The sequence below is a fragment of the Corvus cornix genome, chromosome 2 (assembly GCF_000738735.6).
Source record: "Corvus cornix cornix isolate S_Up_H32 chromosome 2, ASM73873v5, whole genome shotgun sequence".
NCBI lineage: Eukaryota > Metazoa > Chordata > Aves > Passeriformes > Corvidae > Corvus > Corvus cornix.
Genome location: NC_046333.1, coordinates 107823609 through 107848972, shown reverse-complemented (window position 1 = coordinate 107848972; position 25364 = coordinate 107823609). Strand labels below are relative to the sequence as shown.

At 41.0% G+C, this 25364-nt stretch overlaps 1 protein-coding gene across 4 annotated transcripts in view; it reads left to right on the top strand.

Annotated features, from left to right (window-relative positions):
• The first annotated feature begins 15412 nt into the window (after positions 1 to 15412).
• Positions 15413 to 25364, top strand: part of SS18 (SS18 subunit of BAF chromatin remodeling complex) — a 49692-nt gene continuing 39740 nt past the window's right edge. For 2 of the 4 annotated variants that reach the window (XM_039548989.1, XM_039548988.1), the window contains exons 1-3: positions 15414 to 15593; positions 19103 to 19179; positions 20403 to 20487. In XM_039548989.1, coding sequence (XP_039404923.1) covers positions 15525 to 15593; positions 19103 to 19179; positions 20403 to 20487 — 231 coding nt within the window. In that variant the 5' untranslated portion in view covers positions 15414 to 15524. Of the gene's footprint in view, positions 15594 to 15874; positions 15959 to 19102; positions 19180 to 20402; positions 20488 to 25364 lie in introns of those variants that run through there. The other 2 variants (XM_039548987.1, XM_010396399.2) reach the window with 2 other exon arrangements.

Below are 25364 nucleotides of genomic sequence, written 5' to 3'. Positions count from 1 at the left end.
CAGCCTGTTCCAATGCTCAACAGCCCTTTCAGTGAAGAAATTTTTCCTTATCTCCAATCTAAACCTCCCCTGGCACAATCTGAGGCCATTTCCTCTTGTCCTATCGCTTGTTACTTGGGAGAAAAGATCAACTTTCACTTGGCTACACCCTCCTTTCAGGTAGTTGTAGAGAGAGATAAGGGCATCCCTCACCCTCCTCTTCTCCAAACTAAACACTCCCAACTCCCATAGCCGTTCCCCAAACAACTTGTGCTCCAGATCCTTCCCCAGGTCCGTTGCCCTTCTCTGGACATGCTCCAGCACCTCAATGTCCTTCTTGTTGTGAGGGGTCCAGAACTGGACACAGGATACGAGGTGTGGCCTCACCAGTGCTGAGTACAGGGGGACAATCCCTGCCCTGGTCCTGCTGGCCACGGTATTGCTGATACAGGCCAGGGTGCCACTGGCCTTCTTGGCCACCTGGGCATGGCTGGCTCATGTTCAGCTGGAAGTGATCTGATGAGGTGAGAAGGTCTGGAAAGCACACACACCTCACAAGCTTGGCTCTAAATGAGAAAGGTAGATCAGAAAAACTAAGTGAACAAAGGAAAAAAGAGGGGAGGAATGGGCATGAGCAATAGACATTAATAGAAAATATACAGTAACAGCAAACAGGTACAGTAAAAATGCCTCTACAAAAGAGATACACAGTTTTAAAGCTTAGCCATTGGGCACAAATATATTCTCAACAGAACACAAGAGAGTAAAACCAATTGATCTCAGACTCAACATTTTAAGAATTACAGAACTATACTATGAAGTTATACTGGATACCACTTGCTACAGTAAAACTCGCTAAAAGAAAGGAGTTTTATCACTGAAGCTGCAGTGGCCTATAATAATACAGCATTATGTAAAGTGACGTTGCTATTTTATTTATTTATTAATATTGCTTATGAATAATGTACAGCATTGCAACACTTAGTAAATGAAACAGAACACAAATAAGATCTTTACTGGACTCATAGTACCACTGAGCAGTAATTATCCTATTTGCAAAAATTACAATAAAAAAAAAGGAGAAAAAGCAATTCTGACAGATTTTGCATATCCTGTACCACCACTAACCCAGACCAATCATCAGGTTCTGGAAAACATGTCAGTAATTTTTTTGTGGCAAATATACGTGCAAGGAAAAAAATAGATAAATATATGCCTCTTTACATAGCACAAACATTGGGAGTAGCACAACTCTAGCTCCATCATGTTTCAGGAAAACTACAAAACTCAGCTTAGAGAGAAACGAGTTCATTTAGCAACTCTGTGCACTCTGGACCATTACTGCCTCTTAGAGCTTCAAAAACATTATGCTGTCATAATTTTTCTGTGACTTTAAATCTTTTTCCCTTATCTGCTTCTGTAACTTATATTTCAATATCTTTTGCATTAAAAAACAAAATGCTTAGTGCCACAGATTTCCAATTGTGATGCTCCAATCTATTTAGTTACATTCCACAGCAAAAACAGTGCAGCTAAATATTCTAAAGCATTTCAAAACAGTGCAAACAGGCATAATCAGATTTATAAATCAGACAAAGGCCTATTAAAAGACCCCTGGCAACCAAGAGTGGAGTTACTAAAGGGGCTAAATAGAGCTGCATCCCCTTCCCATCACTTAACACCGGCCACAGTAAGGCTGAGCAAAAGCTGTAACACAGGCTACACCAGTAAAATCTAAAATCCAACTGCAGACAAATTAAAACTGGTGTTGGTGGTCCCCCACCTCCTTAAAACAGAGACTGGAATTTCGTTGAGGCATATAGGATATCTTCCTGTTCTTTCACACTGTGCCCTAATATAAAACAAACTCAGGTGTCAGCCAGAACTATATTCCATCAGGGACTTTTCAAAATTTAAGAATATGTACTGTATTTAATTGTATTTTTCAGCATTTAATAAACTCATGCAGCTATTAGAAATTTTTCTTTCTAGAAGAAAACAGAACACTCAAGAATTAACACTCTGGTGATTATTCCAAATTTGTTGAGAAAATAAACCTACAACGCAGTTACTTTTTTTCTGGGGGGGAAAAAAGAAAAGAAAGAAAAGAAACATAAACCCAAACCAAAACCCCAGTGCTGACTGGAAAAAGGACATAGCAAATCAGTTTCACCAGGGCAAATGATGTACTTCCCTTCCAATGGCAAGGTTGTGTCCTTGTTTTCCTTTATCCTCACAAGTATCACACTGTAGAAAACTATTGTTGGAGTGGTGTGTTTAATTTCCACCTCCCTATGCTTGCATATCATCTTGGATTAAGCAGGTGCATGTTTTTTAGCTGAACTGCTGGTCTTCCATGGGGAATTCATAATTTGATTCACCCTTCATACACAAAGAGCATAAAAGCATAGAAAGATAATGATTTTTGAGCCTGAAACTGCAATGTTGTTTCCTTTTTTTGCTTGCATGGATATTTCAAAGAAAGTGGTTTACTTGATCAAAGATTTAAAAATGTCTGCAAAGAATACCTGGGTTTATTTTTTTTTCTTTTGGTCATTAATAAAAATATTAAGATTTTTTTCTGTTCTTGTTCCTTCCCTCACACTGTTCTCATATTTGAAGGGGGAAAGAGGGGTATTTTAAACTTGGAACAAATGTTAAAACTGAAAATTAGTCTAATGTCAAAAGCATTAATGTAACCCAAATGAATTATTTGCCCACTTGAAACATTTGGGAAAATGCATTTACATGTTGTTCCCTTCCCTACTTTTTCTGTGCTGTTTCCAAAACATGCAGCTCACAGTCACTTGCTGGCCTACTGTATTGGGAGAGAGAAAATGCACACTGAATTTCAAAGTACACACTTGTTAAAATTTGTTACTCAAGCGGAAGACCTAGAGACAGGCAATACCCTCTGGTGCTCCATCACCCTCAGAGTAAAAAAAAAAAAAAAAACCAAGAAAAATCCTGATGTTCAACATAACTTCCAGCATTTCAGTTTGAGCCCCTTACCTCCGGTCTTGTCACTGAGCACCACTGGCCCTGTCCTCTTTGCACCCCCCCATCAGGTATTTATAGACATTGACTTTATCTCCCTGAGCCTTCTCTTCTCCAGGCTGAGCAGTCCCAACCCTATCAACCTTTCCTCATAGGTGAGATGCTCCAGTCCTTTCACCATCCTTGGGGCCCTTTGCTGGACTCTCCGGTACATCCGTGTCTCTCTTGTACAGGGCAGCCCAGAACTGAACACAGCACTCCAGGTGTGGCCTCAGCAGTGCCGAGCAGAGAGGAAAGAGTGCCTTCCTTTAACCTGCTGGCAAGACTTAGTAGAGGTAGTACTACAGTAACTGTTACAAAAATGAGAATACTGCATTCTGATATTTTAAATGCAAATTTTTGTATATACTATAAAGCCTGTATCTTCCACTTATGATAGAAGCTATTAAGCTACAAAGGGACCACAACATGTCAGAAACACTGTGATAAGGATCACTACAGGATAAAACACTGCTATAATTTTCATCATTTTCAAAGACAATGATAATGCCTTATACAACCCACACAAGTAGCATGTTGCCATACACCTTCCTACACTGCTTCCTGCATGAAATGTTCCCAACAGTGTCTTACACTATTATAATCAGCAGCAACCATTATAGCTCCCAGCACTATCAATCTACAGAGACACTACAGAAGTCACCGAACATCGTACCACCAGATGTTAGGGGAGATCTCATACGTCACGTTGAATGCACAGGTGTCACCTGGAATAATTTTTGTGAGAAGATTTTGCATACCATTTATATAATTGTTTCCTGTAAAGTCATTAATACATACCTGGGATGGCTATTTTTTCCTTACTATAGCAAGTTCAATGTTTTTTCCGCCAGATTTCACAGTGTAGCATACAATGAAATCATTAAAATGAGTATATTTACCAAGTATTTTGCATTTTCATGAAGGAAAGAGGCCCTGTTGGCCAGGTCAACAATTTCCCCTCGCAGCTCCTAGTTAGACTCTGCTAATGTTTTAGGACTTCATCTTAGGGTATCTAGGAACATAAATGCATGAGAACAGAAGTTCTCAACGATTTTCATGCCATACAGGTCTTTTTCTTTACATAAATTATTCTGGCAACTCTTGTTTGCCAAAACCTCTTCTGATTGACAGCTATGGAAAGGACAAAAATTTCAATACTTTTGACACACTCCTGTGAGCAATAGTTGAAGGAACTCAAATTCTGTCCATGGTAGAAGCATTCTGAGTAAGCTGGGATGTAGACTATTTCACTAACCCACGTAGGTCTATATTCAGCACTTTAGGAATGCCATGGCTGAGTTTGGCGGGGTTTTGTGCAAAAACAGCCAAGAAGCTCTGTTTGAAAGAACTGCCAAAGTTTGGTGCATATTTCTTTACATCAGAGAAGAAAAAAAAGGCATGCACAGGGTTGCTGTCAAATGGAATTCCAAACTTTTTCCAGTTTTTAGCATCTAAATCGCTGTCAGCTTCCCGGTGAATTGATGAGTATCCTCGTGGTCTGGTGTGCAAGGCTAGCTTCTAGTGCTGTGTTTTCTCTTCTTGCATTATCTAGAGAATAAATATTTTTAGTGGTTCAATGATTATCTTTCCCTCTCCAAAGTTTAATACTAAAAAAATATTCTAATACAGTAACATTAAAGAAACCCGATCAGTAGCATTTATTCATTTAGAAGAGACACAGAAGGTAGGCAGAACCTTCACCAGGGTTTACTGAGGAGCTGATGGTGACCATTTTCGCCTGAGCCATGATTTTGTCAACTGACGGTATCCCTGGTGGTCCAACTGCCAACGCACCTCCACCAATCCATCAGCATTTTCTCGAAATTAAAATGAGAATGGCAAGAAAGGCGTCCTGCACTGTTTACAGTGAAAAAAAAAATATTCAGAGGACGGGAAAAGCAGATGGGAGCTAGGGCTTCCCTGCTTTCTGTCTTCTGGGAATCAAGCAGGGACCATGAACAGTAATCCAATTAACTACACTCTTGAGGCGAAAACTAGGGAATAAGAGGCAAGTACAGGCAGGTCCCAGCAGGACAGGAAACCAAGAAGGTGTGATGGGGACATCACAGTATAGAAGAGTAGAAGACTGCAAAGTTAAACACCACCACTTGTGTTGGTAAGTAACTCTGCCACCACCCAGCAGCACACACTAATGTGAGAGTTTAGACTGATCTAAGTCGGTGCTGTGGCTTTGCTCTTTGAATTGCTTCCCCTTCTTCTGAGTCTCTGCTGGCTTTCACCTGGCCTGGGTGAGATATTGCAAGAAACCTTCTCTGGTTTTCCTGGCTTATGTCTCTGCCCTGCAGGGCTTCCAGCCTGGTTTACCACACCCCAGCCAGGCAGTAAGGCCAGCACAAAAGTGTCAGTAGGAGAGCACAGCCTGGGGTAAGACCTTTGCTTTGTGGTGGGCAGATAGCAATGACCAGTTGGCTTAGTGGTCATATGGAACTGTACAGTGAGATGACATGTATGCTCTAGGCATTTTTGCTAACAATGTGGTGAGCTTTCATGCAGTTTTGCTTTCATTCAGTCCTCATCTGAAGGAAAATATTCCTTGTAGAGGCAAGTGTTCAAAAGAGTTGGCTTATACATGTTTGGAAGAGGGGTGTCTTTTATAAGATTGACATGTCAAGAGGTAGCATCTAGGGCAGGGAAGGAGGATGGCAGCAGAGATTTAAGCCCAAAGTTGTCTTCTAAGTCTCCAGAAATATTTCCAATATCATCCTTATTTGTTTTGATGAATTTGATCTGTAGGTTAGTCTTTCTTGTCCCTTTCAGTCTGCCTATTGCCATTGGAATTAGTAAAGAGCAACTTGTGCTATCCAAGTGGCTTGTTCCTAATGACAAGATGCAAACAGACACCTAAAAGATGATTTAAAAGAAAAAAAAGGACCACTAATTTTGAAAAATCAAAATGATTCCCACTGTCCCCGTAAGAATTCCTTAGCTATATTCAAAACAGTTGTGTAGAAGCCTTCATGTCCTAGTACTGATCTCCCAAACTATAGTGCTATCTTCACAATATTCTTCATAAATTTATAGTTATTCAATCATCTTCATAAATTAAATTTTAAAGGTCTCCTATGTACCATATACTTGCAAAGCAACGTATAGTGCTGCAATAACTGGTAACACTAGCTGCAAAAGCCAAACAGATGTGATCAACCAGTGCATACACTCTCCTCAGAGTTCTTTCCTCTTGAAGCTTGGCGGCATTTTTGTTTCTGTGTACCCAACACAGCTGTGTCCAGCCCTCAAATTCCATCCTTTTAAATTAAGGATAAATTTTTCTTATCTACAGTATTTATTTATGTTATGCAGAGGAGATGTTGTAATAATAAGTCTTTTCACAAGGACATTGGCAAACAGTTATGTGGAGGCTGTATCATCCTCCCCAAATTAGAAATAATAATGTCTGACACCTGTTAAGAAGGAAAAATTCTAAGATACGGTAAACATCACAGCAAAAAGTTTTGAAGTTGCAAAAGTTGTGGTTTACAAATACAGTACAGATAGGCAGCCCCTGGACAAAAGGCTTACAACCAAGTAGAAAAGAAAGGAAATGAGGTGGTTACAGACATGAGAGCCCAGGCAGATAGCAAGTCAGCACAGATCAATGTGGCAAGTAGTATTCTCGGTATATTCACCGTTTATAGGTGCAGTCATGGCTAAGATGATCTAAAAGTTAACTGCTGACAAAGAAGGGTAAAGCTGCTCCACTCTTCTGTCCCGTGAATCATCTTCCCTTGCTGTGACATTGAAACTCATTTGTTCCCAATCTGTGAAACTGAACAGGCAAAAAAGCGCTTTTAAAGAAAGGCAATTGGTTTTCTGCCAATTTAGCTTCCTTAAACATCTTAAACTACATCATCAGACAAGTAAAAGTGATGGCACAGGAGACAGAGTGGGAAGTGAGTGTAGAGAGGACTGAAGGAAAAACACGGATTTTGGTAACAGCTAGCTGTGAGGTTTACTCAGCTGTAAGATAATGCCAGACTGCAACTTAAACACTGTCACTGGTTTCGTAGGTATTTTGGTGGGGATGAGTTTTGAAGGCAGATGTACTACAGACATTTATGAGAAGCTCCTTTTATAGTCACAGGTAGAAAGAAAGAAAGGTCAAGATGGCTGCTTTGACAGCTTCTAAGAGACTAATTGAACAAATAGTAGAGTCAACGTCTCAAGAGCAGATAATAATTTTGTTGCTTTCTCAGTTGTTTGAAACTCGGCACTTCCCCTCATAAAACCTTTTACTTAGAAGACACAAATAAATGAAAAAAGAAAAGAAAGAAAACTGACCGGCACTGTGTCAGATCTGACAATGGACTGAAGAAATTAATAATAGGGTCAGTGATAAATAAACAAGGATTTTGAGCTGAACACCTCAGGCATGACTGAAGTACAACATAAGTAACCCCTCCTTCCCTGCTTAGTCAGTCTTCCTCAAAGATGCTCTCCTACCAACGCTAACAAATGGATGTAAAAGAGGGCTTACAGAAACACATGTAGTTCTTTCCTGGCAGAAATGTATCTTCTTATCCAGCACTCAAGAAAAAAAAGCTCTTTTAGTACACTAGTACAAAACTCATACCTTTTTTACACAACCTTCTTATGATAATAATTCTGCTTATCATTTACCTGTGACCAGAGGTTTGGCACATCACAACCAACACCAAACTACAGTTTTTGTGACTATTTTATGTAAACTACACACAGGGTAAATTATTACATGTGTAAATACAGAAAACTATGTATTATTTTAGAAGACAAAACCTGGTATCTTTGGTCATTTAGGAAGAATAACAGACTATGATTTCATATTTGTAATATAAAATGTTTGCACTTCTCAAAAGTCCAAACTAATAGGTACATACAATCTAGCCATCAATTCTACATTTCAGAGCTCATAAAACTTCCATTTTAAATTACGCAAACTAAAGTTTTCATAGACAATTTCATGTTACATTGTCAATCCATTAAAATTTTGTCCTCTGTTCTAGCCTTAAAATTCATTCTTTTGCTAACAAAAATTAGGTCTGAACCAATAAATATCAATAAACATAGGAGGTTTAATCTGCTTCTCTTCATCAGATTCCACTTCGCTCTCCTTGTCATAATTTCAGATGATTTTTTTTGTTGGTTTTTTTTTTTTTTATTGTTTCCATTCTCCAGAGAGCAAAGTTACCTCAATTCTTCATTCACGGGTTATAATTTCTTTTCCTTGCCAATATCTAATCAACTTTCCAAGCTGATGCTGACCAAATAGTATGAGGAATTCTGAGAAAGACAAACATAAAGAAAAATAAAGTCTATGCTTAGTATTTTCCATAAATACATAAACAATGAATTCTACAAAAGATAATTATTCCAAACTGAGTTTCTCTCAATAGTTAAATCAGCAGGGTAAAATGATGCATCATGTATGGCAGAATCAAAGGCGCACTTGGAATGACTAAGAAAGAATACAACATTTAGAAAATGGCATAATAAATTTATTTGAGCAATAGTACCTCATTCCTGCAAAAATATATACACACACTAATAGCTAGACTGTGAATGTATTTGGAAAATTACACAAAACCACATTTTGTCATTACTAGAAGACTAGTAGTATTTAATAATGAAGGTTATAGTCTAGAAAAAAACCCTCCATTTTTATTCCTATAGAATCAATATAAAAGAGGCATGAGTATTATTATGGCCCACATTCTCAGCAGCAAGGCTTCTAATTAGTCTTTTAACTTAGAATTTTTCTTACTGATACCAAGAGCAAACTCAACTTAATTTTCAGACTGACTTAATAGTAAGATATATTGCTATTTTACTTGCAAAACAATATATTGCAATTATGGGATAACTTTTTAAAAGTTTTTTTTTTTTTGTATGAGAGGCATGCTTTAAAATTTCATGCTGAATAAAAGGAAAAGAGAGTGGTAAAAAACATTGCTACATCCTTAAAATAAATACTAGAAATCAACACAGTTACTATTTTTTCTATGTTGCTTATAGAAAATTGCAGTCAATTTTTATTTGTAGGGTAGTCCAGAGGCAGTTTACTTATTTCTAGGATACATCCCTTGTTGCCCTCATTTTAAGATACAGACCTACAGTTCCTGCCTTGCAAATACCAACTCTGGACACTGTAATTAAAGTAAATTTGTGCCTGCTCCCTGCTTCTCCTGAACCTTGACCTTCCCACCTTTGGTGTGCCTACTCCTGTGAGTACAGAGGGAAGATCTTTCTGGGCAGGCAGGAGGACACCTCACATGCCTGGGGAATACTCCAATACTTTATCATCATTTTGCCTGCCTGGAACTGTGGCACATCTGCTTTCCTCAGTGGCACATCCAGCAGCCATGATCCCTACAGGCCAGATTTCTCCCCATGGATGTGGTCTCCTGTTTTTCACAGCAGACCTCCTCTGCCCTGGGGACACTCTTCTCACAGACTACTCACACAAAGCATCGTCCTTCTCCTCCTTTTTGCTCCTTCTTGAAAAGAAACACACATGCATAGATGCAAGGAATCTGTATGGATGAGCATGAGCAAGGAGCTCCTGACAAAACCCAAACATAAAAATGCAGCGTACCAGAGGTGGAAGCAAGGACAGGCAATCTGGAGGAATAGAGACACTGTCTGACTGTGCAGAGAGGGAATATTTTACTAATCTCACTAACTAATATTTACTAACTAACTAACTAACTAACTAACCTTAGTTAAGTCTTTAGACATTATCTCCTGTACAGTCTAACAGGCAAACTGATCCAGGTACAGACTACAGGAGCAAGGTGTATGAATATTAGCTGAACCATCAGTCTTACAGAGTTGTGATCAGCAGCATGGAGTCCAGCTGGGGGCCAGTCAACAGAGATACATCCCAGGAGTCACTACTGGGGCCAAGGCTGTTCAACTTCTTCATTACTGACCTGGATGACAGCAGGGAACCGGACCCTCAGCAAGTTCACAGACGTTCCAAGAGTGGGAATTATTGATACACCATCGCTCTTGGATGACCTCAGTAGGTTGAAAAAATAGTCAGACAGGAACCTTATGAAGTTCAACAAAGGGAAGAGCAAAGTCCTGTACTTGGGGAGGACCAATGCCATGCATCAGCTCATGCTGAGGGATGACTTTGCAAAAAAAGCACCTGGAAGTCCTGGTGGACAAGGTGGGTGTAAGCCAGCAACATGCCCTTGACACAAAGGCCAAGAGCATCTTGGACAGCACTGGAAAGAGCACTGCCAGCAGAATGAGGGGGGGTCTTCTTTACCTCACGGGATCAGACTCTTGGAAAGGAAATTGCACTCGACATAATTTGCACTTTCTATAATCCCTCAGGATGTTGATTGGGCTTGTGACAAGGTGGAAGTACTGCCCTCTAGTTGTTCAGTCATCTCCTCTGTCCTTCATGGTTATGAGTCTTCAGAAGGCAGATGCAGGAGAGAAGGCAGATGACGCAGAAGTGAGTCCCCAAAAGAACAGTATGACTCTCCACTGCAAATGTGTTGCCTTTTAACAGATATGAAAGTTCAGTGATCGTCAAGATCATTGCTGCCTTTTCTTCAGCATGGCTTGGCAGTGCATTCTCATGTTTGTCTTTTCTGCTTTGCTTTCAACATTCAAAAAATGAAGAAGTTAGTGAACTGTAGCACTTTGCTCCTGTGCCTTAAAATAAAATATTAACCTCTAAGACTACTTGAGGAATTTTCAGCTCTAAGTAGGCTTAGATTAGATGTTCTGCTATTTTTTATTTATAGCATATGTTCCTAGTAGCTGGAGATTCCCTTTTGAAGAATAAAATCAGGACATGGAAAGATTTTCTCACCGCAGATATTGCACTTACTCCCATTAGTGCAAACTGCTGAACCTGCTGCGAGCTTATTTATTCTAAATATTTATATCTGCAGACTAAAATGACAGGTAGTAGAATAAAAGTTTAGCATCCCAATGATTTTTTTTTCTGCATTTGTTATTGCCTCTCTGGAATATGGCAGAGCCACCAATATCCTTGTAGCATGCAGTGCTGTTTGAGTACTTTGTTTTATACAGGAACCTATAGGGTTGCATTTCAGGTGCTACTTTTTATTATTATTCCATACAATAGTCAATGCAGAATAGAAGTGACAAAACTGGGGAATAAAAACCCAGGCAAGAAGCTGGCAGAATAAATTCAAGACAAATGTATCCTGTTAGTGTCATCTCTTTCAGGTAGCAAAAAGCACCATTTACGCTAAAAACCACTCTGATATTGTTGTGTATTTTGATAACAAATTACTGCGTTTTAAATAAACAGAATTTGAACATCAACCATTTACATAGGCAGACCTTCAGGTGCAAGCTTCATTTTGGCACAAGATGAATTGACACAGAGACTGGGCATGTAGAAAATCCCAGAGAAGTTATGAGATCACCAAGTTCAGTTGGTAAAGAAATACTACACCAAAAATGGCATTTTTTCCTTTTGCCATCTTCCTTTTTCATTTACCGAAAGACCCTTCTTCCTTGGGACCTGCTCTGTTACCTGATGGTATTGTTGATGTTACAAAACACCAGCATAAACACCCCCCATTTTTTTATTCCTTTGAAGATGAAAAAGTAGTCTGCCCTGAAAAAGAGGCTCAAATTCACCACTGTCCTATCTATCAGCAGTAGATCTTGAGCTATCATCCTTACTATAGCATAGAAAGTGGGTGGGTTTCTGTCAGTTGAAGTGAGTGCACAAAATTAGGTGTTCTCACCAAAAAAGATGTTAAAAGCTTTGTCTAAGAAACACCTGGCTAATAGGAATAATTCTTATCTTTCATACCAAGACCTTTAGTCATGAACATTTTTAAGCAAGTGGTACTACCGTGAAATTCTTTGCTGTCCTCTTTCCTGTATATATAGCTTTTAAAGTATTAGGTTTAATTTTTTGAAATTTTAAATGTACATTTGAAAATGTTGCTGAATCAGCATTCTGTACCTGCCTCCTTGTGGATGGAAATATCCATGACTCTATGGAAATTCAGATAATAAAAGTGGCAGAAAACAACTTGGTACTAAGAAATACGAGTTGGAAACACAGGAAATATTCTTTCAGAAAAGGACTGATCCTCCTCTGTCTGCATTCTTCTCTCTCCAAAAAATATCACATACTCAAAAGCACATCAACAAAAAAACAAAGACTACACTGACGGAAGTTGGAATAGAGGTGGAAGCACATCTCATTGAAACATATTTGCATTTGAAACTCGTGATGATGACTGAGATTTATGCATCTAAATTACAATTAAATAATGTTAAGGTTGTGAGTAACTCACAAGAGCAAAGAAATGTGCAATTAAAGGGAAAATATACCATATGTCCTTTGATATGTAGGCATATTGCAGTGCATTAAGGAAGTCATAAAAGACACCCTGTTGTGGTTATGTGTTCTGAGACATGTGGCACATTTCTATTGTAGCTATCTATTTCCCTGCTTGTATGCATCTGTGCCATTACTTAAATGTTGATTTTGAATGTGAATTTCCTTTTGCATGGTAAAAAAATAGAGCTGTAAGACTCGGGTTTTTTCAGTGTTTCTTTAGATCTGTTGCTATTTATGAATCTGGAAGTCCAAAATGTTAAACATATGAATGAAAAAACATTGCAAATGGCAAAAAAAATGGATTTAATTTAATCCTCAGACAAAATGAGGAAAAGAAATAGTTTTAGTGACTCTGAATGAATGATCTTATATCTTCCCTCTAAAAACTGACAGAGTTGAATTCCAAACACTGTTCTCCTGTATTTTGCATGGAAATAGGAATGTACTAAAAAAATTCATATATTTCGTTTGGACCATTTGGGGAAATACAATGGGAAATGACTCCTTTCCTTTTAAGGTTCATCACCTGTGGCATCCCACAAACCTATTTTTTTTTCTCAACTCAAAGCCAACCTGAAAGTGTGGAAGAACAAAATGGAACATTCAGATCCTAAGAGCAGTGTTTATGTGGCTGGCATCTAACCCACATCATCTCAAACACTGCAATCACCAAGACACTCCAGTGCTTTATACAAGGTGGTCAGGTGACCAGAGCATGACATCTACATGTCATACTTGTGGAAAAAGAAAAACATTTTGTGGCATTCCCAGTGTATCTCATGGGAACACATTTGCTATGCCTGCAGCCTTGGGACACTTCCAGAGACCTCACCGGTTCTCCAGGGACAAGTATATACTGAAAAAATAAGTCTTCATAATTCTGTTACTATCTGGGTAGGAGATGGTTGTTCTGCACACTGATTTGGCCATGGCCATCATGCATCCTTCATTCGTAGGGTTCTTTGTTGCTGTCTGTAGTAACTAAAAAGTACCAATTTGAACACACAGGTACTACAACAGTTACTCTCTGAGGTCACTCCAAGACCATGTAACAATAACCATGAATCACCATGAAGCCTATCAAATCTAGAAAAATACGGTTTCTTCAAATCTTCCTTTTTTATTTTTGGTTTCCTACAAGTATTATAGTGATGATGATGATGATGATGATGATGATGATGATGATGATAAAGTGCGTAGGAGACAGAAAAAAAGGGACCAAAATAGACCAAAAAATGGACCACAGTGATGACTGAAGTGGTTAGAAAAACAAAGTAATGGACATGCTGGCATGGCTCCATCTTAGCATAACCTACAGAGCAAGGCATTGAGCCACAGATATATCCCAGAGAAAAGCAAGCCAGATTAGCATCAACTCAGGGTCCTGTATAATCTGAAGAGACAAGGCAGAAGAAGTGCCATTGTGGTAACAGAGAGCATCAGGCCCAGGTGGTGAGCCCTTGGGGAGCAGGATGCTGTAGGAATGCAACAACAGCTTGGAGCCAGCAGCCTGGGAACTGGTTGTCAAGGGAAAAAAAGCAGGGGGTGATGGGCAGTTGCAGCATGCCCTCGGACAGCAGAGCCAGCAAGAGTAATCGTCATGGGGCTGGGGACAGGAGCCAGCCTAGACACAGTCCGAGGAGAGAGCATGCCAGTTGGGAAGCAGCCGCACAGCCACGGGGTGGCCATGGATGCCACTGACAATGTGCGCTGTAACCAAAAGGGCCGGCTAGGGCTGGAGGGTATAGCCAGGGCCTTCCGCCAGCAACAGCTGAGCAACAGAGCAAGCAGTGCAAGAGTAAGGACCAAGATTCATGTCTTGTGGCGTGGGCTGTGGTATCCTCCCCCGGGTAGCGAGTGTCCTGCCAGCCACGGCAGCGCACGCCTCTGCCAGCTGCAAGGGCAGGCATCAGCTGGCAAAGGGCAAGGAGTTCTGTACCCACAGTCTGCAGCGTGGCGCTGGAATGCACACAGGCTGAGCAATGGGTGTGCCCGGGAAAAAGCAGGTTTAAAATGCTTTGGATGGGGACTTCCAATGTCCCTGTACCAATTACCCGTTACGACTCTTCATTCTTCCAAAAATTGTCTTAGACTTTGCAAACTCGTTCATGAGGCTCTTTGGCGACACCGAGATTCCCCCCATTGGCTGCACTGAAACAAATCAAGGCTGGTTTCAGCACTTCCAGCGTCTGTAATTTATATTTAATGTGGCAGCCTAATGTGGAGCTTCTTCTTGCTCTGTTTCACAGCAGGGAAGCTGCAGCCGGCCAGCTCATCGGGGAAAACCGCCCCAAGCCCCCAGGCAGCCTGTTCCAGTGCTTTGCCACCCCCCATGTAAAGAAGTCCTTCCTCATGTTGAAGTGGAAACTTCTTGTGTTTTAGTTTATGGCCACTGCTCCTTGTCCTATCGCTGGGCACCACTCTTTTGGCACCCGCCTGCGAGATATTTGTATGCATTAGTGAATCGTCTCTTTCTAGACTAACACGGCCAGCTCCCGCAGTCTCCCCTCACGACAGATGCTCCAGACCCCAAACCAGTTCCCGCGCCCCTTCCCAGCGCTTCCCTTCAGCGTCTCCAGTCCCGTCCCGCCCCGCCACGCGCTGCCGCCAGAGCGGACTGCCCGGGTGCAACCAACTGCGGCGCTGGGCAGAGGGGGGAGCAGAGACTGCCGCCCGGCACAGCCCGAGCGTCTCCCCTGCAACGTGCGCGCCACAGCACTATCACCACACCATCCCCCCCCCCCCCGCCCCCCCAGCCGGCCGTACCATTTCTCTGCTATGAGGCGCTTTGGGCAGGAATGTACCAAGGGCGCGGAGGGAAAGGGGGGTCGCCAAGACAGGCGCGTGACAAGACTGCGTGTGGGGGTCACGTTCGAAGGGACTCAGCGTCGGCTCTCGGTCCCGTTGTTCTGCAGGACCGTGCAGGACCACGGTCTCATCGAGGCGCCCCCTCGCCAGGGGGAAAAGCAGGGAGGAGGCGCCGGTCCTCCTTAAGCCCTTCCTCCGGCGGGATGGGGATGGGCCGTCCCACCGGGCGCGCGCCCCCGCCCCCCCGCGCGCCGTGTTCTTCCCGGATCGCCGCCACTGCTGGGTCCGCGGGGCGCGCGCGCGAACGGGCGGGAGCGGGGGCGGACGCGGAGCCTCCCGGCACCCGCCAGACATGTCGGTGGCGTTCGCGGCCCCGAGGCAGCGGGGCAAGGGGGAGATCACGCCGGCCGCCATCCAGAAGGTGAGGAGGGCGCGAGGAGGAGGGCCCGGCCCGGGCGGCCCCGGGGGCTGCAGCTGCCGCTTCCTGCCGCGCGGGGAACGGGGGCGGCTGCGGCCCGGAGCGCCGAGGCCCCGGCGGGGAAGGGAGGCGGCCGGCGCTAGGGAGCGCTGGCTGTGCCCGGGCTCGGCCCCGGCGGGGCGCTGCCCCTCTCTCTGCGCTTGGACACTTGTTGGGGGGTCCCGGGGCCGGCGGGAGGCGCAGGGCGGGGGCGGGCGATGTCCCTGGGCCCTCCAGCCCTCATTTTACTTCCTCCACTTGGGCTGCCCCGATTGCCCCGCGGGCCTGAATTAACCCGAGAGGATTCGGCCTGGAAGCGGAGGAGTTGAGTAAGTCCTTCTTGCGGGGGGGCCCTGGGAGTGGGACCGCAGCCGGCTTGTTCCAGACCCTGTGCCTGACTCCGAGCGCTGCGGGGTAGGCGGCGGCTCCAGTTCCCCAAACTTGGTCGGCCTGGTAGTTAAGGCTGCCTCCCACTGAACCTTAGGTGTGATTGAAGAAGAATATTGCGGTCGGAGCCAATGACAGCGGCTCCGGACGACTCCATTTCAGCTTTTGTGGGAGGGAGCAAGTTAACTCTCTAAAGTGATGAAATAAAAAGGACATACAGGATTTATAATAATCCACAGTGTTTTGTGTCAGCAGCAACAAAGGAGCATGTTCAAGTTGACTGCTAGCTGTGTGGTATTTGGAAACTTTACTGAAGACTCGCACCATCATTGGTGTGGATGGCCGTGGATCAAACAGATTTCAGATTGCTGCCAGCTCCTTTTGCGTAGGGGAGTCTTTTGGGTAGATAGAGCTAATGTCTGATTTAGTAAAGGATTAGAGCCTCAACAAAGTAGGTGTTGCAGCGATATGGACGTCAGAGAAGACCCCAGTTATAATGGGGACCTCCAGGCTACTGTTGGAGAAGTTGATGCTTGGGAATTGTAGATGAAAAATGCATATCCACTGGGTGGAAATCTGCACAAAGGTAGTCAGTAGAGACTTCAGATCACATGGGGAATACAGACGATTTAAGTTTTTTATGTGCTATAGTCAAACCATTAGTTCAGTGGTGGTGTGCTAGCAAAATCCTAGTGTTAAAGCTGAAAAATTTTTGTAATGTACCTGATCTGTCAGAAGCCCTGAAGGTATCTTCATCCAGCTGGAAACGAGATTGTATTTTGATGGTAGATGTTTATAACTATCTGAATCTTCTATCAGCAAGCACTCAGTTAAACTTGTATAAAACAGTTGTTTGCAGTCCCATCTAGGAAACAGTTATGTTCCTTCTTGTTCCCTTTCCTCTTAGTCCTAGCATTCCTGCCCTCCCATCCATCCCTTCCTCCCCGAGAGGTCCGGCTTACATGGCTGTAGTGAAGAGTGCAACCATCTAATGGGCAATCTCAAGGTCTACTTGTCTGATAAGCCTTAAGAATCTGCCACTTTCCTCAGGATTGTGGGAGACATTCTGAGGCGAGCCTTGATTCACAGCTTCCTTTGCAAGTGCTCCATTAGACTTTGGTATCAAAGGTATTGTCTCCTTTTTCTCCTTTTTTTTTTTTTTTGTGAAAATGGCCATTGTGTTTCTTATAAAACTTAAAGTTAGTACATGTGTCATGTGCCAGTGTAGCAGTGGTCTGTGATCTTCCTCAGAGTGCAGTTGTAGCTTTGCTTGTTTTCTGAGGCTCACACAGTAGCTGAAAGTACTGCAGTTATGTCTGTGTTTAGTGCTTAACAAATGCATTTCCAGATCTAGCAGTTTCAGGCAAAATACTTGCACTGGGATAATTCTAGTCCATTCTGGTAAATTACTGGTTAGAGTTTAAGAAAACTTGTCTGGCTGGCTCATTCTTACATGGATAGAAGTCCTGAGGAGACTGCATACGGTTTCTGGCTCCATACTCTTTTCACAGTAGAGCTGGATTAGGTAGGAGAAAAAGTGTCAGTACTTCTTTTTTTTTTTCCCCTCGCTTAGAATTTGTTTGGGAAATAAAGGTTGTGTAATGATGTTGTGCTTTCCTTTTGGAAGGATGAGCCTAGTCATGGCTAGTTTCAACCATGTTTAGAAGGAGATGATCTTTGGGACGTTTAAGATTCTGTTAGTTTTGTGAAATTAAGCAGCTGGGTAAAGGATCTAAACTAGCTTTCCAGTGAGAGAAAGCAAAGGAGTAAATTGATGGAAGATTTTGTGTTTGGCAGTAAATTTTCTGTTGCACTCAGTTGAGTTGGATAACTTGGCTGGTGGCTCAGATTAGCCATGGTTCTGCTGAATCTTGCTTGATCAGAGTGCAGAGCATGAGCTAGAAAGATGAGTGTGGGCACATGCACTGTAGGAGACCAGGTTGTGCTTTTTTTTCCTGTTTACAGAGCTTGAAACACTCTTGACTTCATGAACTTCTTGTAGAAAGTTGTGAAATCAGCCATTTCCCATGATTTTTAGCACTACTCTTTTTTGGTCAGAAAATTAATTAACAGGTGTTCATTTTCATGGACACTTCTGAAGTATAATAGATTTATTGTGCCCATTTGTCCTGTTTGTGGCCACCACAGGATTAATTCTTTCAGCAGCCAGGAGGGATCACAGTGTGGACCTGGAGATTATTCTGTAGGACCTCACTTCATTTGATGGGGGATGGGGGAAGGGGTCACGTAGTGTGTTGTGGTCAGATATTGTCAGGGGTTCCATGTGGTGAGCACCTGTATGGCAATCATTTGCCTCTCTTGTACCCTCCATTATTAGTATTTTTGCTATTCCCGTTTGCTTCTTATCTCACTGCTGTTTCCAGTAAATTTTTCCTATCTCAACTGGTGATCTTAACCTTTTGTATCTCCAGTTCTCCCCTCCACCCCACTAGAGGGGAGAAGGGTACATGGTTTGGAGTGTTTCAGTGGGAACGCTAAACTGGGGAATACCATTCCTAAACTGTAACACCATTATACCAAATATTTCTAAAATGCAGCTAGTTAGACATTCTCCATGTAAATATGGCCTAGCTTTCCAGCACATTTGCTTTGAACAAATCTGGTCAGCTCAGTTTTCATCAATAACAATTTCAGTGCCTTTTTAAATTAAATTTATAAGCAGTTGCAGGCTTTAGACGGAGAAGGGAAACTTGGGGCATAGACTTTTAAGTGAATTTCTTGTTAGCAATCAAATGAAGGAATGCAGAAAACTTCTAAAACTTTCTAAGAATTTGGTGCAGAATCAGCATTGTTATTTGACCAGGATGCTTCACAAATGTAGCTGCTGATAGTAGTGCTATGAAACCCTTCAGCCAAAACCCCTGAAACTCATCAGACGGGGGGAATATGGGAGCAAAACAGTGTTCTATAAATAATTGGTGAAGCAGAATTTTCTGGATAACAACTTTTTTTTTGTTGCTTTTAAAAACTAAGACAAGGAGCAAGACTCAAGACTCAAACTTACCTTCAGTTTCTTTCCAAAAAGAACGTGAAATTTACTCCAAACTTCTTCTTTATTGTTTCAGATGTTGGATGAAAACAACCATCTCATTCAGTGTATAATGGACTATCAGAACAAAGGAAAGACTTCTGAATGCTCTCAGTAAGACCTTAATCCATATCTACTGTGTACTGGGTGAATTTCCATCTAGATGACCATTCTTGATGTTTAGCTTACGTTTCAGGACACCTGTGCTGTGAAGAAAAGTATTGCTACACATACTATACTTAAAATTTATGTGTGGGGGGGGGTTTATTTGCTGTTTGAGTATCACTTCTGTCACTGAAATGTTGCAACTTGCCTACTGCAAGTCGATATCACGATGATGGTGCTCATACAAACTAGGACAGTGTAACAGATCTTTTCCCATTGTTGGAGAGAGGTAGTTTTGTTTGAGCTATTCTCAAAATCATGTAGGAAAGTGGGCCTTTCTGCTTCCTCATGGCATGTTTGAAAACTACCTGCTTTTCACTTGCCCAAGAGCAAACTGGCTTGTTTTAAAAGTTTGACTTGCCAAAATATCCGATATGGACTTGCTTCTAGTGGTGCCTTTGGAGAGTGATCTGAGAGAACTATAGAAGGAGTGAATTGTTAAAGAGTGTTATTTTCCCATTGCTCTTTTCTGGCATGAGGTGATCATGGCACCCATGTAATCAGAAAAATATGGACAGATAGGACATCTTAGTCCCTTGCCAAGAGAACTGGTAGTCTGGGAATAGGAGTGGGATCATAAATAATAAATGCTTTTGGTTTAAGGGACTACTTTTGTTCACAAGCCTATAGTTATGTACTTGTAATCCGCTCCAGCTTTCAAGGTTATTTTTGTGACTGTGGGCTAGATATTAAGAATCAGGACTGTGGTTCTCTAGCAGAAAAATTATTCCTTAGCAAACTTTGAAAGCTTGGCATCCTGCTGAAATGTGGTCACAATTGACATAAATCTATGATATCTTGAATATGAGGACATAATAAAAAGCTCTCTAGTGTTTGTGATGGAAATTACACCAGACACAAGCACACTCCCTATATGTCTTCTGGTGATTCAGTTTAAGGCAGGAAGTGAAACAGGTGAAACTAGTGTCACCCAGCTTTACATTATTTTTATACCAAGACAGTAGTAGAGATAGGCATAGATTTGATGGAGACATTGGGAAAGATTGGATAGTAGGTAAGTGTGAGGGAGAGGCTTAAGATTCGTAGTAATGGTACTCTTGTGTCTTGAGTCTTGTTTAGCATAGGTAGCTTTCTGTACATATGTGGAATTAGAGTAAATTCTGATGTTACTGTATTAGTGAATTAAGATTTGTTTTGCTTTATTTTGATAGATACCAGCAGATGCTGCATACAAACTTGGTTTACCTAGCCACTATAGCTGACTCCAACCAGAACATGCAGTCTCTACTACCAGCAGTAAGTACAAAACAGTGTAAAAGTGGGGAATACGTTTCATTTGGATTCCTGAAGAGAAGAAAACGGCAAAACCAAACCAAAAACCAACCAACCAAATGTTTGAGATAATGACCAAACACTTGGCCTCTGATTTACTGTACAGTGCATACATGATGCTATCCCTTCATGCTGTATTTGGAGTAATCTCACTGCTTAGGTCTTGCTTAAAATCTGACTTATTTAACTGAAGACTGTTGGTGTGAATAAGATATGCAATGCAGAGTTATTTGGCCTGCCTCAAAGACAGAATTTTTTTTCCTTGGTTTTTTTTCCCCCCTCAGCTGAGAACTGTAGTGGTATGGCTCTTAGTCAACTCCTACAGCAGTGCTCTTTTTCCTCTTAGATTAGGGAAGGATGGGGGAGTGGGATTTTTATTTTTCACTGGAATATCATCCATTCTCTTGCCTTAGTGGAATGAGGCTGGGTAAATTTTTTTCTGCTTTTCTCACTTCTAGGTGAGTCTCAAATTCTTTGCCTTTCTTCTGTATTGGAAAACAACCTTTTTTTTAAGGTGCATTATGATAATATGAAAGATGTAAGGCCTCCCAGGCTTAACTTGAAACACTACATCACTTTACATGTCTTGGATATTACTTGCTGTCTTTTCTAAGTCTGAATTTTTTCTGAGTCTGTATTCCTGAACTCTATTTCATACGATGCCTCAAATTTTTCCCCTTTTCCATTGTTTATGGAGCAGTAAGAAAAGAAACAGCAGCATTAAGATGGCTTGCTATCTGTTTGCTTTTTGTGCTAATCAGAAAGCTTGGGGAGTTCATTGTGAGTAACACAAGTAAGTTCTTTGTTTTTTGGTAATAAGACTTTTCTTGAATTAATATAGTCTTGATTCATTTCTGTAATATGAAGCTAAAAAGAATGTCTATAAAACAGCCATTCCTAGATACTAGTTTTCACCAACTGAAATTGAATTACTTTTTCTTTGGTCTCTGGAGAAGTGTTCTCCAATCATTGGTACTAGCGAAGCATCCTTTCAAGTTGGTACCTAGAGGACTATAGAAACAGTGCTTCATTATGTCCAACCTGTTGTGCCTGTAGAGGTTTCTCTCTTTATAAATCCATGCTTGTCGCTGAGGGGGAGGGAGAGAAACCTTTAAGAGGGCTGTGTGTGTTCCTCAACTAATACATTTCTGGAGGCTTAATTCATATCCTGGTTCTGATGACAACTGGAAATGAATTTGACCTTATCCTAGTCCCTGGTGGACAGCCCTGTTGTTAAAGTTGAATGTGATAGCATTCTGTTCTTAAAAGAAAATGAAGATAGGACTGGGAAAGGCTTTTGCAGATCTGGACTGAAGTGTGTTTCTGATTTTCAATGTCAGGAATATGCCATGGTACTGAGAAAAATAACATAGTGTGTGTTTGAGGGGGTAGAGAGAGTCTCTTTTGGACAGGTGAGGAAGGGAATAAAGGTAGCTTCTTGGGTTTTCTTTCAAAAATACTAAATGAAATTTAGATCTTCAGTCTTGCCTAAATGTAGATGCTCTAACATACTAAGTAAAATCTTTGAAGATTGTCCTGAAATGTAGCATAATCAGACAAGATGATTTTTGTTGGGAGTTTATAGAAAAGTATTCTTTAAATTCTTTCTGTCTTCCTAGTAGATTTTAGCTAATAGAATTTGGGAACATGTGAGTTATCATATTACCTTTCTTTTTTCAATGCAAGATAAAGTACTTCAGAGTTTTTTCCTCCACTGGCTTTCCATGTAGGAACTGATGAGGCTCATGTTGATTCGGAAGTAGTATGATTCTCATCACCATGCTTGTGTATCAGCAGTTGATCAGTCTTACTAAATTCAAGGTGTGGATGGTAACAGTTAAATACGGAGCAAGATGGTGTGTGTGTGTGTAGACATCTACTATTACTAATACTAAAATACATGAATTTTATTATACTACTGTTGTAGTTTCTTCCCACAGAAGTTAGACCTTGAGCCTGGATAGATTCAGAAGTTGAGTCGTGTCTCGTCTATTCATTTCTGGAAGATTGTTCCCCCCAAGTAAACTATATTTTGTTTTTCATTTAAATCTTACCTTGTTACTATCTTAATCAGATAAATAAACTCAAGAAATTTCACAACTTTTAAAGTGTTTCATAAAAAGTAATAGTTACGTGTTAAAGTGAGGTTGGAAAAAGAATGCTTCTGTTCAGATATCATTCACATTGATAAAAGCCATAAATGACGAGGTTCATTGAAATTTTTAATATGAGCAAAAATTACTCTAACCTTATGAGAACTTCATTGTGTCCTCTAGCAATATTCCTTAGACTTAATGCTTTATATTGTTAGGAAAAATGCTTGTAGTTGCCTGCTGTGCCTCTTTCCTTGTCTTTCAGAATTCACTGTTCTAATGAAATGCCTGACTTTGTTTCTGAAACTCTGGTATTGCCGTAGAGAGCAGAAAGTGTAGTGACCTTTTGGTGCTGTGAGGAGAAATGTTTATATAACAGGGACCTGGAAGGGTGGAAAAGGTGAACCAGGTGAAGCAAGTACTGCAGGGTCTGGGTGAAGGGAGCTAGCCAAGCTTTGAAAATCCAGTGTCATAACAAAGCTCCTGTGGTCTTTGTATGCCTGCTAGACTATTAAATTATTACTTTTGGGGTAAGACACCTTCTTTCACATTAAAAGACCTAGTTCTTGACTCAACCAGTCTTTTCTCAGCTGTGTGAACAGCAGCATTATTAAGGGCAGGGCTGTTCGGAGTGTCTTCCCTGCTGGGTAAGAGCAGTGACTAAGTTCACATATGAAGTTGATACAACTTTTTGCTGCCTCTTTTTGAGTTGTGGCAGATATTCTCTTTCTTGGATAACAGTCAAGAGTCTCTTTACCACCACCTTGTGAGATAAGCTAGCTTCCCAAAAAGGGCTTGCACCATGGGGAGCACAACACTTGCATTCTTGTGATTTTTCACTGGTGCTGCTTTTGAGGGAGGCTACAGCAAGATATTGATGTCCTTGAACTGTAGAGAGCAGAGATGCAATTAAAGTGGTGGTGAGGTGTTGTGCGTGCATGTTTCTAAACACATGAAATTTCAAACTGCAGAACAAGAATCTTATCCTCCTTGACTTTTACTTTTTTTGTTTTCTGGAGTGTTTTAGTGGCCTTAAAAAGTCATTGCAGACTACTGAATAAAAAATCCCTAGCTTTTCTACTTGGACATTTTCCCCTCTCTTATATGTCTTCATTTTGCCAAATATTTTTAAGGAAACAAGCCATGACCTTCACTTTATTTAGTATGTAGTGGGAAACTTCTCATTTTATAATGAGCAGATATTGAGGTCTGCAGGAATTATTTGGGAACATTTGTGTGGGGTTTTTGTGGTTTGTTTGGTTTTTTAGGGGGAGGGGTGTTTTCATTTTTGTTTGGTTTTTAATACAGGAAGTGATTTTTTTTCAGGTTTTTTTACTTGCGTTCTGTCAGCATGCAGAGCACGAGATTTTGGTGTGTATTTCAAGAAGGTGTTGAAAATGTGCTTCTGATTATGACTCACTTGTGTAACATAGAGCTTTCTTTTATGTTGAAAGTGCCAGTTTCTTCCAGTACTGAGTTACAGTCTGTATGTGTAATGACTTACAATAAAAGTTACTGTGTCCAAGTTCAAGAAGAATCTGGATATTGCATTAAATACTTTTTCTAAATTTCATAATATTGGAAAGGTTATTAATAAACTTTATAATTACAAAAAAAAAAATTTTCCTTGAGCTATTTCTCTCAAAAATCAAGCTTTTTGTAGGACTTGTGAAATCCCTTATTGTGTGCTGTTCCCGAACTTGTCACACAGGTTAGGGAGCAGTCTGTGCCACCTTAGTTACAAAATACTTTTCTATAAAATAATGACTGCTTTTTATAAACACCTAATATCAATGAGCACTGAAATGCTGGTTATTTCCAAAACAACTGCTTCAAGAGATAGGGAAAAAAACAAACCACAACAAACCAAACTAACACAAAAATAACCCCGAAACCAAAGACAACCACTGCCCATACACAAAATAGTAAAATGCTTCCAAAAATTAACTTGAAGACAAGCTTTCATGAAGTGCTAGTAATGATGTTTAATGGTTCTAAGTTGTGGAGCTCTGCAGGCTAGATAGGAATCTTCAATATAAGCATGGCTTCACTCAAACAAGGAAAACTCTCATTTAATTTTAAACACTTTATTTTTCAAAAGGGTAATGTTCAATCTATGGTTTTAATGTACTAAATGTGTTTGTAGAAAAAAATTGGAGTCTTAAGAACTGAGCTGTGCACTCTGGTTTTTTAGTAGCCTTTATTTTGAACATAAAAGCTGTCTAAAATACATGTTGATTGAAGTACCTTGATGTGTTTTTTCTTGAAAAAAAGGAAGATGGTATTCTGAGAATAAAAATATGACTCAGTTTTAACACTTTAAAATAAAATTTTGAAATAAAACTTCTGTTACTGATGATGAGAGGAATCCTAAATTAATGAGATTCTTCTCCAGTTATGTACCAAATGCCCGGGAAAGTTTGACGCCTGTGGTAGTGTTGTGGTTTAACCCCAGCTGGCAGCTAAGTACCATTGCTCACCCCACACACCTTCCTTCCCCTTGCAGTGGGCTGGGCAGGAGAATCAGAAAAAAAGGTTGAGATAAGAACAGTTTAATAATTGAAATAAAATACTATAATAAGATTATAATTAAAAATGAGACAGTAAAACCACAGACCAGTGCTCAGCCTGAGTCTGATGCTCTGTGGTGTGGATTTTCCCTTTGGCCAGTTTGGGTCCTCTGTCCTGGCCATGCTCTCTCCTGGCTTCTTGCAGGCCTTGCTGGCGGAGCCTGGGAAACCGAAAAAT